We start from the raw sequence: 13,808 nt of genomic DNA, 5'->3' as shown, positions 1-13,808 counted from the left end.
TAGAAGCTCAACTGACCTCAGTGATTCCAAAGTTCCTTTAGCATTAATATAAAATGGCTTAATGCTAAAGGAACTTTAGAATTACCTTATATATATATATATATATATATATATATATACACACACATATATAGACATAAATAGACATATATATATATGCAAATGCACATATGTGTGGTTATGTGGTAAAAAGCTTCCTTCCCAACTACATGGTTGCAGGTTCAGTCTCACTGCATAGCACCTTGGGCAAATATCTTCTAGTATAGGCGCAGGAGTGGCTGTGCGGTAAGTAGCTTGCTTACCAACCACACGGTTCCGGGTTCAGTACCACTGCGTGGCACCTTGGGCAAGCGTCTTCTACTATAGCCTCGGGCTGACCAAAGCCTTGTGAGTGAATTTGGAAGATGGAAACTGAAAGAAGCCCGTCGTATATATGTATATATATATGTATGTGTGTGTATATGTTTGTGTGTCTGTGTTTGTTCCCCCAACTTTGCTTGACAACTGATGCTGGTGTGTTTACGTCCCCATAACTTAGCAGTTCGGCAAAAAGAGACCGATAGAATAAGTACTAGGCTTACAAAGATAAGTCCTGGGGTCGATTTGCTCGACTAAAGGCGGTGCCCCAGCATGGCCGCAGTCAAATGACTGAAACAAGTAAAAGAGTAAAGAGTAAAGAGTATAGACTCGGGGCAATCAAAACCTGGAGAGTGGATCTGGAAGAGGAAGAGAAGTTTGTTGTGTGTGTGTGTGTGTGTTTGTCGCCCACCACTGCTTGACAACCAGTGTTGGTGTGTTTACATCCCTAGCAAACAAGACCAATAGGCTTTAAAAACAAATAAGTAGTGGAGTCGATTCACTCAACTGAAAATTCTTTAGGGAGATGCCCCAGTATGACCACAGTCTAATGACTGAAACATGTGAAAAGTATGATATATATATTTCTTTTATTATTCTACTGGTTTCAGTCATTTGACTGTGGTCATGCTGGAGCACCGCTTTTAGTTGAACAAATCGACCCCAGGACTTATTCTTTGTAAGCCTAGTACTTATGTTATCGGTAACTTTTGCCAAACTGCTAAGTTACGGGGACATAAAAATACTGGGCTTCTTTCAATTTCCATCTACCAAATCCACTCACAGGGATTTGGTCGGCCTGAGGCTATAGTAGAAGAGACTAGCCCAGGGTACCATGCAGTGGGACTGAACCTGGAACCATGTTGTTGGGAAGCAAGCTTCTTACCACACAGTCACTCCTGCATCTGCATATTTTTCAGTAGAATGAGTATAACAATATTTACACACTGCTGTATGACGCATGCGTACGAACAACCATGCTACATGGCAGTGAAACATGGGCTGTAACTGCTGAGGACATACGTAAGCTCGCAAGGAATGAAGCCAGTATGCTCCGTTGGATGTGTAATGTCAATGTGAATACCCGTCAGAGTGTAAGTATCTTGAGAGAAAAGCTGAACATTAGAAGCATCAGTTGTGGCGTGCAAGAGAGACGATTGCGCTGGTATGGACATGTGGTGAGAATGGAGGAGGATAGCTGCGTGAAAAAGTGCCACACCCTAACAGTTGAGGGAACCCGTGGAAGAGGTAGGCCCAGGAAGACCTGGGCTGAGGTGGTGAGGCAAGACCTTCGTACATTGGGCCTCACCGAGGCGATGACTACGGACCGAGACCTTTGGAAATGGGCTGTGCGTGAGAAGACCCGGCAAGCCAAGTAAGATCGTTGCCAGTGCCCCTGGACTGGTTCTTGTGCGGGTGGCACATGAGATGCACCATTTTGAGCGTGGCCGTTGCCAGTACCGCCTGACTGGCTCCTGTAGGATTTTCGAGCGAGATCGTTGCCAGTGCCCCTGGACTGGCTTGTGCGGGTGGCACATAAAAGACACCATTTCGAGCGTGGCCGTTTTCGTGCGGGTGACACGTAAAAGCACCCACTACACTCTCTGAGTGGTTGGCGTTAGGAAGGGCATCCAGCTGTAGAAACTCTGCCAAATCAGACTGGAGCCTGGTGTTGCCATCCGGTTTCACCAGTCCTCAGTCAAATCGTCCAACCCATGCTAGCATGGAAAGCGGACGTTAAACGATGATGATGATGATGATGCAGTATTATAGATACATTTCTGTCAATTTTACCAATGGGTTTCACCTCACAGGCCAAGGGAGAACCTAAAATAGCACAAGTCAGAATGGCTGATACGAAAAGCATAGCAATGGCTCTCTGCTAGCAGAGGTCAGGAAATATCACATCCTGTTATGGATACTATGAGAAAAATTGAACAAAAAACACAAAAACTATGAGAGAAGTTCAGAGAGGAATTCATCAAGAGTTGTGCCCCTTACACAAAAGTCAGTGTGCCTTCATGGAGTGATGGGTAGATGCCTGTGAAATGGGGGTGCAACTTGGGTGCAGGTTGTGTGAGGTTGATGTATGAACAGGAGAAGGGCACTCCAATCTTAAAAACGTGTGTGGGTATGTATGTGGATGTCTAAGTAAGATGCAATAAATATTGTGCTGAATTCTCAGATTGTGGTGATGGGAAGTACTGATAGTGGAAGCTTTAAAGCTTATAATCAATAACATAGACAGCCAGTATTCAATCACATATTTCATTTCATGTGGGCATGATCAGAAAACTTTGCTTTTGTAATTTAGGTAAGTGTCTGGGTATAGTTCTCCTACTGTTATTGAAGTAAAGCTTGCAACTCTCTAGCACTCTCCTTTCAACACTTAAATCCATGACACTTTCGTTCAACTGCTATACATGCCTAGCTAGGACTGTAACAGTTCACCTCTCCTGGGCATTAAAGGACTTATGATTGTTCAGCCTGGCTGTGAAAGCATCTTCTAACATACCCACATATTTTCATGTCTGTTCATCAGTCGGGGTCCTTTATCATCACTTCTGCTTCATATGCAACAATCTCTGTATTGCAATGGCCGTTAAGTGGACAGGCATCCACTTTTGTCTCGGGCGTGGGCCTGCCTACTATTTTCTTTACCCTAGGTGCACACCTCAAAGAAACTCTTAATGTATGTCTATTAATTATTTTTCAGAACCCTATGCATTCAAGAAAAGGATTATGACCCAAACCCCATTGTATGTTTACCTGCAAATTTACCAATTGCACATGCACACATGCAGTCTACACTGAATATCATTTCATGTGTGATTCTATGTGGCAATACACCTCACAAATTGACTTCAAATTTTGGCACAAGGCCAGCAATTTCAAGAGAGAGGATAAGTCAATTACATCAAAGCCAGTGATCAGTTGGTTTTTATTTTCTTGACCCCTAAAACAATGGAAGACAAAGTGGGGCTCAGCAGAAATTGAACCCAGAAGTTTGCTTCCTGACCACATGATTCTAGGTTCAATCGCATTGTGTGGCACTCTGGGCAAGTGCCTTCTCCTATAGCCTCAGGACAACCAAGACCTTGTGAGTAGATTTGGTTGAGGAAAAGAAGACTGCCGTACGTGTGTGTGTGAGTCTGTCCCCCACCACAACTTGACAACTGCTGTTGGTGTATTTACATCCCCATAACCTAGCAGTTCAGCAAAAGAGACCAACAAAATAAGCACCAGGCTTAAAATAAAGAATAAGTACTAGAGTCGATTTCATCATCATCATCATCGTTTGCTGTCCGCTTTCGATGCTAGCATGGGTTGGACGATTTGACTGGGGACTGGGAGGCCAGAAGGCTGCACCAGGCTTCAGTCTGATCTGGCAGAGTTTCTACAGCTGGATGCCCTTCCTAACGCCAACCACTCCGAGAGCGTAGTGGGTGCTTTTACATGTCACCGGCACAGGGGCCAGTCACACGGTACTGGCAACGGCCTTGTTCAAAGGGTGTTTTTTACGTGCCACCTGCACGGGAGCCAGTCCAGAGGCACTGGCAACGAACTAAAATTCATCATGGCAAAGCCACAGTCAAATGACTAAAACAAATAAAGCACAAAAAAGTAAGCACACACACACACACACACACACACACACACACACACACAACATGACTGTGTATCAGAGTTTTAGAATAAATACACCATAACTTGCATGTCATAACAAGGAAATGAAACGTTGGTAACAAGAAAGGCATCTAGCCATAATGTTATATTAGGGAGAAGAAAGTGAGCCTGAAGCATGGACAGAGACACACACACACACATACTTACACACACTTATATACATATCCAGATCATCCAAGTTGATACATCTATCTCTGTAGACCAGTAATGAGTAACCAAAGGCGGAAACAACACCTCTTTCTCTCTCTCTCTCTCTCTCTCTCTCTCTTTTGCTCTCAGATAAAGGGCAAGTGGATTTGTCGTTCCTTACAATAACTGAACTTCTCTTATAGGCACAGGAGTGGCTGTGTGGTAAGTAGCTTGCTTACCAACCACATGGTTCTGAGTTCAGTCCCACTGCGTGGCACCTTGGGCAAGTGTCTTCTGCTATAGCCTTGGGCCGACCAAAGCCCTGTGAGTGGATTTGGTAGACGGAAACTGAAAGAAGCCCATCGTATATATGTATATATATATATATATATATGTATGTGTGTATATGTTTGTGTGTCTGTGTTTGTCCCCCCAACATCGCTTGACAACTGATGGTGGTGTGTTTACGTCCCCATAACTTAACGGTTCGGCAAAAGACACCGATAGAATAAATACTAGGCTTACAAAGAATAAGTTCTAGGGTCGATTTGCTTGACTAAAGGCGGTGCTCCAGCATGGCTGCAGTCAAATGACTGAAACAAGTAAAAGAGTGAAAGAGTAAAAGAGACTAATTGCTGCCAAAATAGGCTGATGCTAGATGCCACAGATTCTAGATTTTACTCTGATCAATGGAGCTTACCAGACATAACGGAAAGATCGCTGAAAAATAATTCCAAAGATATATAATGTCAAAATGTCTGAGAATTTTCTGGATTACTTATTAACCTCATCTAAACAGATGAACAAAAGTGTAATATTTACGTTTATGGCAGATTTCAATTTGGAAATCAAACTAGCAAAAAAAAAAAAATGGTGAAGATGTCAATATTAAAAATAAATAAATAATCTTATTTGTTCATCTAGAATTTGAATTATGCAATAAAGCAGAAAATCTGAAAATTGCAATGTCTATTATGAACATGAAAAAATGATATTTTTCATGCCACATACTTATAAACATGTGGGGAGTACGTGTGTGTGTCTGGTTGTGTATGCATATGTGTATGGTTGTGTATGTATGTGTGTCTGGTTGCGTATGCATGTGCATATGGTTGTGTATGTGTGTGTGTCTGGTTGTGTATGGTTGTGTATGTGTGTGTGCGTATGGTTGTGTATGCATGTGTGTATGGTTGTGTATGTGTGTGTGTGTGTGTGTGTATGGTTGTGTATGCATGTGCGTATGGTTGTGAATGCATGTATATAGGCACATACATACATATTGTGAGAAAGTGTGTACATGTGTGTGTGTGTGTGTGTGTGTGTGTGTGTGCACGTGTGTGTATGTGTGTGTGCAGGGGGGTGCAGGGGGGGTATGTACATGTGTGTGTGTGTAATCAGAAGAGTAGAACTATAAGAAAGATGAGGATGTAACATGTGGTGCTTATCAGTATACTTTTCCTAAAGACAATAGCAACAAAATTAGGTATGGTTCCAATGGAAGAATTATAACCAATTTCTAAACTTATGTAACTAATATGTTAACACTGCATACAGATAGCCATCACTATATTATAAAGAACAATAATTTTGGGTTTTTTTTAATTTTGCAATGCATACAATACCTGATGATATCACAGCTTTTTTGGAGGCAAAAAACGCTTTGTCATCTTTGCCTTCCGCTAAGAGTTTAATACTTTCTTCAATAGATGACACTGCCAATTTTACCTGTAAAAGAATTGCATACATTAAACAGTTATACAGTGATACCTCGCAGTACGAGTAATTCGTTCCGTGACCAAGCTCGTCTTATGATTTACTCGTTTTACAAATCAATTTCCCCCATTGAAATTAACTAAAATATAATTAATCTGTTCCAGCCACCAAAAAAAAACACTCAAAAATAATTTTTTATGGGTTTTCAAAACAGGAAAGGTGTAGTTACAAGTAAAATGACAATTATAAAGAAAGAGAATGCAAAAATATGTAAATTGGTTTTATTAACTGAATTTACCTTAACGATGGGACGATTTGTGTGATTGTACTGTGGATTTCTGCTTGTACTTCAAGAGACAAAAATTTGCATGAGTCGCGAATTCTATAATTAGATGCCTCTCAATATCGTGGGGGTGGTGGAAGTGAGTGTGTGGGGGAGTGAGTGTGTGGGGGAGTGAGTGTGTGGGGGAGTGAGTGTGTGGGGGAGTGAGTGTGTGGGGGAGTGAGTGTGTGGGGGAGTGAGTGTGTGGGGGAGTGAGTGTGTGGGGGAGTGAGTGTGTGGGGGAGTGAGTGGGGGGGGAGTGAGTGGGGGGGGGAGTGGGGGGAGTGGGGGGGGGGGGGTATTTCCATCAATCAAATACCAACAGAAGGCACTGGTCTTCCTAAGGCCATGGTAGTGGACCCTTTCCCAAGGGGCCTTGCATTAGAACAGGACATGGAATTCTTAATCACACGGCTACGCATATGTTTAATGTTAAAACAGCAGAGAAAATGAAACTGAACAACTTACCTCTTCTCCAATGGCATCCTTAATTACAATATTACTGATCTCACCAAGTAGTTTGGCTAGTGACTGTAGAGTTGATGTAGAACTCACAATATTTTCAACAGCTCGAGATCGTAACCAACCAGCAAGCTCCTATAAACAAACACAACAAAATAATGACATTTCTTATTTCTTTACTGCCCACAAGGGGCTAAACATAGAGGGGACAAACAAGGACAAACACAGGGATTAAGTCGATTACATCGACCCCAGTGCGTAACTGGTACTTAATTTATCAACCCCGAAAGGATGAAAGGCAAAGTCAACCTCGGCGGAATTTGAACTCAGAACGTAACAGCAGACGAAATACCGCTAAGTATTTCACCCGGCGTGCTAACGTTTCTGCCAGCTCGCCATCTTATGACATTTCTTATGACAACATAATGACATCTCTATTTGAAACATTACATCATCATGATCATCATTATTTAACGTCCATTGTCCACGCTGGCATGGGTTGGATGGTTTGACCAGGGCTGGTAAGCTGTGCCAAGACTCCAGCCTGATTTGACATGGTTTTCTATGGCTGGATGCCCTTCCGAATGCCAACCACCCTGAGAGTGTAACGGATGCTTTCACATGTCACCGGCACAGGTGCCATTTGCATGACACCGGTATCTGCTATGACTACAATTTTGCTCGGCTTGATGTATCTTCTCGGGCACCACATAATGCTAAAGGTCTCAGTCATTGCCTCTGTGAGGCCCAACACTCAAAAGGAACTCAGCCACTTTGCTTCCATACAAAACCATATCTATTCGAACTGTTTAACTTCTCTCTTCTCAATTCCTTCTTATCCATCTGCTCATATAGAGGGTGAACCAAAAGTCATTAAGAAATTTTAATAAATCTGTTTTAATTACATTGACTTTTGTTGATTTTCATTTCTTTTCTTTGAAGAGGTGATTTTTCACAACTAAAGTACATATATTTCCTCTGTGTGTGTGTGTGTGTGTGTGTGTGTGTATTTATGTGTGTATATATATATATATCATCATCATCATCATCGTTTAACGTCCGCTTTCCATGCTAGCATGGGTTGGACGATTTGACTGAGGACTGGTGAAACCGGATGGCAACACCAGGCTCCAGTCTGATTTGGCAGAGTTTCTACAGCTGGATGCCCTTCCTAACGCCAACCACTCAGAGAGTGTAGTGGGTGCTTTTACGTGTCACCCGCACGAAAACGGCCACGCTCGAAATGGTGTCTTTTATGTGCCACCCGCACAAGCCAGTCCAGGGGCACTGGCAACGATCTTACTTGGCTTGCCGGGTCTTCTCACGCACAGCACATTTCCAAAGGTGGCAACGATCTCGCTCGAAAATCCTACAGGAGCCAGTCAGGCGGTACTGGCAACGGCCACGCTCAAAATGGTGCATCTCATGTGCCACCCGCACAAGAACCAGTCCAGGGGCACTGGCAACGATCTTACTTGGCTTGCCGGGTCTTCTCACGCACAGCACATTTCCAAAGGTCTCGGTCAGTAGTCATCGCCTCGGTGAGGCCCAATGTACGAAGGTCTTGCCTCACCACCTCAGCCCAGGTCTTCCTGGGCCTACCTCTTCCACGGGTTCCCTCAACTGTTAGGGTGTGGCACTTTTTCACGCAGCTATCCTCCTCCATTCTCACCACATGTCCATACCAGCGCAATCGTCTCTCTTGCACGCCACAACTGATGCTTCTAATGTTCAGCTTTTCTCTCAAGATACTTACACTCTGACGGGTATTCACATTGACATTACACATCCAACGGAGCATACTGGCTTCATTCCTTGCGAGCTTACGTATGTCCTCAGCAGTTACAGCCCATGTTTCACTGCCATGTAGCATGGTTGTTCGTACGCATGCGTCATACAGTCTGCCTTTTACTCTGAGTGAGAGTCCCTTTGTCGCCAGCAGGGGTAAGAGCTCTCTAAACTTTGCCCAGGCTATTCTTATTCTATATATATATATATATATATATATATATATATATATATATATATAGAAAGGGGTTTGTATGATTGTGTATAGAGGAATATATTATTCAAAGGAATTCCAACTCCATTTTTTATGTTTTATTTATATTCTTATAATATTAATGTAGGATATAGAATATATATATATATATAGTTGAAATTTATAGAAAAACAAAAGACAAAGACAGGTTTAGAAACAAGCAAGTGCATTAGTTTGGTGCTCAAGAAAATGAAAAAGTCTTTTATATTTCGAGCCTGTGCTCTTCAACAGAAAGGAATAAGAGGAAATAAAAAGAGAGAGAATGTAAAACGACTTGTATCTGATGCTAAGATATAGTAAATTTGAAACAGTACAAAAGTGAATTATTAACACCCTGATGACTTCTGGGCCAACCGGACCTCTGGGCCAGCCTCTGGACCAGTCTCACTACTTATCAGTCTATATTACTCCATTTCTCTGTCTCTCAAAGTCGTTTTTCTGTCTGTCTTTCTCGCATAAGTTACAACTCTGTCTTCTTCACAAAATCTATCTCACTATGCTTACCTCCCTTCCAACCACTCCAGCCATTAAGTTGTTTATTTCATAATGTTCATTCAATTACAACAATTGTCTTTTCTCTTTCTATTTCTCTCCACCACTTCTGTTTCAGACGCCTCGCTGCTTTCTTTTTCTTCACTATCTGCGATGTTCTTGAGTTTAATGAGCTCACACACAGAGAAACGTACATGGACAATCAATTTTTTACATCACAATACATAGTACCGGATGTAAGATACAATGTGGTGTGCGAAAGAGATAGTGTGATGGACAATTGGCAGACAGAGGCAAAAAAAAAAATATAACCAAAGAGACAGAAAAGCACAACCATTGCTACCAGCAAAGAAAAATGGGAGAAAAGAAAAGACAGGTGATGCTAGAGAGAGGGGGGGGAGACAGACAAACAGACAGACAGACAGACAGAGACAGACAGGTATGTAGGTGTGTAGGTAGGGAGGTAGATAACGCTTTGTCTTAAGTCTAAATAGAAAGAGCTGATGTCATCTATGACCAACAGTCAAATGACCAGCAATATCAGGTGAGTGGTGGGGGGTGGGAAGTAGCTGAGTCAATTACATCGACCCCAGTGATCAACCAGTACTAATTTTATCAACCCTCAAAAGGATGAAAAGTAAAGCCAACCACAGTGGAATTTGAACTCAGAAAGTCAAGGCAGATGAAATACCACTAAACATTTTGCCCAGCATGCCAATTCCGCTAAATGATGATATACAACAGATATAAGTCATCAAAATTACTCTCAAGACATTAGTCAACCTGAGACTACGACAAAAACACACACTTGACTAAGGTGCCACACAGTGAGATAGAACCTGGAACCACATGGCTAGGAAGCGAACTTCTTAACTACATTGTCATTTAGTTAATATTTCATCAAGTAACCCAAAAGTTTGAGTACATCAGATGCAAAAATGAATGCACTTTAAAAAAAATAGACTTACCCATTCGGTGACCCCAGCAGAACCAATAGGAGAAAAAGTAACATTTGAACTGCGAACCTACATGTAGAGAACAAGAGGTAAAAACAAAAACTTTTAAATACAGAGAAAGGAAAAAAGAAAAGGCCAGAAAATTTAATTTACTCAGAAATATTCCACCAAATTTATAAACTATATGTAACTTTATTGGTTTTTTTTTTAAATATGTATCTTTATTGGTTTCTGTAAATATTTTACAAATTGGAATATATTAAATGAAACAAATAAATAAAAGGTAGACATATGATAATGAAGCTCAAATAAGATGAACTGTCTGTGATTACTATTTTTAATTAAAAATAGACAATACATGTATGTGCATAATGGAATTTTGTTTTCTTTTATGCAGTGCTACACTACAACTACTAATAATCATCATCATCATCATCATCATCATCATCATCATTTAACGTCCGCTTTCCATGCTAGCATGGGTTGGACGATTTGACTGGGGACTGGCGAAGCGGTTGGCTACACCAGACTCCAATCTGATCTGGCAGAGTTTCTACAGCTGGATGCCTTTCCTAATGCCAACCACTCCGAGAGTGTAGTGGGTGCTTTTTACGTTCCACCAGCACAAGGGCCAGTCCAGCAGTACTGGCAACGGCCACGCTCAAATGGTGTTTTTTATGTTCCACCTACACAGGAGTCAGTCCAATGTTTTGTTCACATGCCACCGGTAGAAGTGCCAGTAAGGCGAAGCTGGAAACAATCGTGCTCAAATGGTGCTTTTTACGTGCCACTGGCATGGGAGCGAGACCACTGTTCTGGCAGTGATCCTGCTCGGATGATGCTGTTAGCGCTCCACTGGCACAGGTGCCAGTCATCAATTTGGTTCAGTTTCGATCTCACTTGACCTAACAGGTTTTCACAAGCTGAGTTTAGTGTCCAATGAGGAAAGGTTGGCATGGGTGCCAGTCATCAAATTTGATTCAATTTCAATAATAATAATAATAACAATAATCCTTTTTTTATTAGCCACAAGGGCTGACAAAAATAAAACTGGATATTACAAAACATGAAGGACAAAGTGGGGTTATATAAAGTGTCGTGTAAAAAGTCTATAAGAATGAAGTCTAAAAGAGACAAGCAACTCTGGGCTACTCATAATGACCCCACAAAAAAATCCACAAGTGCTATGACCACTAGGGGCAACAGCCCTCTCTCCATCTTTCTCTCTTTCTCAGCCTTGGAAACTCAAAAGCACATCCACAAAGTAGGCCCATTGGCACGGACCATTTTTGCCATTTTCACCCTCCTTTTAACAAAATTACTGGAATTCAGCACTTCTCTCTCAACCCTAACTTTCCTTTTCAGATGGGATCTGAAGAAGTTGATGAGGGGTAGGCCAAAGAGAAAAGTACTTGTCTTCAGTCTAGACTACCACACAACCTCTTTCGCTACAGCCATGAGACAGATGAAAATTGCCTTCTCTTGCCAGCCAAAGGAAGGCGGCAGGGTAATCTTCCTGATAGAATCAACCGACAAGCGGACTCGTCCTACACGTGACAGCAGGTGTTCAACATAAACCCATATATCAAATATGCTCAGGTACTGGACAAGTGCATGCAGAACGGTTTCGTCGCTCTGCGCACATTTCAGGTGGGTCCGACAGTAGAATTTATAATAATGATAATAATAATTAAAAAAATAATAATAATAATAATAATAATAATAATAATAATAATAATAATAATAATAATCCTTTCTACTATTAACACAAGGTCTGAAATTGTTGGGAAGAGGACTAGCTGAATACGGCCCGCGGGCTGCATACGGCTCGTGGGCTGCATATGGCTCGTGGGCTGCATATGGCTCGCAGAATTTTATCTCGCGGCCTGCTTGATATTTTCTTGAAGTATTGTGTTTAATTTCAAAATAAAATTGTTTGTTTCAAAATAAATTTAAAATTTATAAGTGGCAATAAAGCAATAACCTACAATTTTATAATTTCAAACAAACGAAAAGTATGAAAATTTCTTGATTCTGTAATTTGATTATTTGAAAGGATGAAAGGCAAAGTCGATCTCAGCGGGATTTGAACTCAGAACGTAACGGCATGCTGACATTTCTGCCAGCTCACTACCTTCCTGCCAATAGTATATTACAACAAAAGGGACAAGAAAATTATTAACAATAACAAATCTCTTACCTGGAGATTAAGAAGCATTCGAATTTGAGTCAGAAATATCTGCATAACTTGATGCAGATCAATATTGACTCGCATAGGGAGGGTATCATTTGGGCCAGGAGATGGTGTGTTATAAATATGGATGCCACCCCAACGTGGACTCAAGAAGGAATTGCTTCGTTCTCGTTCCCCTACAAACCAAAAGTAAGAACATCAAAGTAAAGCTGAAAGGGAATTTGCCAGAAGAATTTAATTTTGATTCTATTATAGACACAAGGCCTGAAATCTTGTGAGGAGGAAGCTAGTCAATTACACTGACCTCAAGATTTCTTTTTTTTTTGGTTGGTACTTATTTTATTGACCCCACAAACGAAAAAAGCAAACTCCACCTTGGCAGAATGTGAACTCAGAACCTAAAGAACTGAAAGACATGTTGCCAAGCATTTTCTTGCAGCATATCTTCTGGTTCTTTATTTTCTGAATTCACATTCCACCAAGGTGGGCTTATCCTTTTGTGGGAGGTCAATAAAATAAATACCGGTCAAAATCTGGTGTTAGTGTAATTGACCACACCCCTGCCCAAAAGTTTCAGGCCTTGTACCTATAGTAGAAAGGAAAAAAAAAATTGCATTATTAACCATAAGAGGCCCTCTCATATAGGCGCATGGTGCATAAAAGCACACACATAGATCATAGCAGATGAAATTCATCTGTCATGGGAGCCAACAGACAAATTTCATCTGCTACTATCTAAATGTGTATTCTTAAGCACCAAGCACCTACATGAGAGGGTTGCTCAAGGCTAACAACACAGTATTTAGTATTCTAACAAGGCCCCCATGTTAAGATGGATATAAAGATGACCTTTTCGTATTAATACTGCTTCTGTCACAAATAAATAATTTGAGAAAAAAATTATTCTGTCACATACATACTTTGACTTCCTTCATTACGTCATCCATTTCTCTGCTAATAATATTTCTATGCCATCAAACCAGCTTTAGTGCTGTTACCTGCTCAGAGAAAATTCTATCTGTGTTCCCTGAACACAAGGTGTCTGACTAAAGATTCCCTTCGTTTCGCATTTTGTACACAGGAAATGTTTATTTATCCCTACAATCTCTCTAAACTGACATTTCATCAAGCCAGCATTGACAGTGGCAGCTCTGTTTTGCACGCAACAGAGAAAGAGTTTCTGATGTTTTCATTATTTCATGTCAAGTTTGTTCACACACAGACACACATACACATGCACACATCTGTATGTATGTTTGTATACATGTGCATACACATCTCTGTGTGTGTGTGTGTGTGTGTGTGCGTCTGTGCATACGTACACAAACATACATACAAACAATTTAAACAAGTTTCTAGCTAATATTTTTTTCACATATCTTTCATACCACATATAATCTCTCACCATAATATTAATATATATATATATATATACACACACACATGCATACACAC

General features: G+C 41.0%; 1 protein-coding gene across 1 annotated transcript in view; it reads right to left on the bottom strand.

Moving 5' to 3' along the window:
- The window catches only part of LOC106867783 (GPI-anchor transamidase component PIGS), a 46,813-nt gene that overhangs the window by 3,535 nt on the left and 29,470 nt on the right, over positions 1-13,808 (bottom strand). Inside the window, exons 11-14 of the mRNA XM_089341526.1 lie at positions 12,360-12,529; positions 10,172-10,228; positions 6,677-6,805; positions 5,796-5,898 (exon numbers count right to left, since the gene is read on the bottom strand). Of these exons, the coding sequence (XP_089197652.1) occupies positions 5,796-5,898; positions 6,677-6,805; positions 10,172-10,228; positions 12,360-12,529 (459 nt within the window). The remainder of the gene's footprint in view (positions 1-5,795; positions 5,899-6,676; positions 6,806-10,171; positions 10,229-12,359; positions 12,530-13,808) is intronic.

This window comes from Octopus bimaculoides, chromosome 2 (assembly GCF_046866305.1).
Source record: "Octopus bimaculoides isolate indiv1 chromosome 2, ASM4686630v1, whole genome shotgun sequence".
Taxonomy (NCBI): domain Eukaryota; kingdom Metazoa; phylum Mollusca; class Cephalopoda; order Octopoda; family Octopodidae; genus Octopus; species Octopus bimaculoides.
This window is presented reverse-complemented; position numbering and strand designations above follow the sequence as displayed.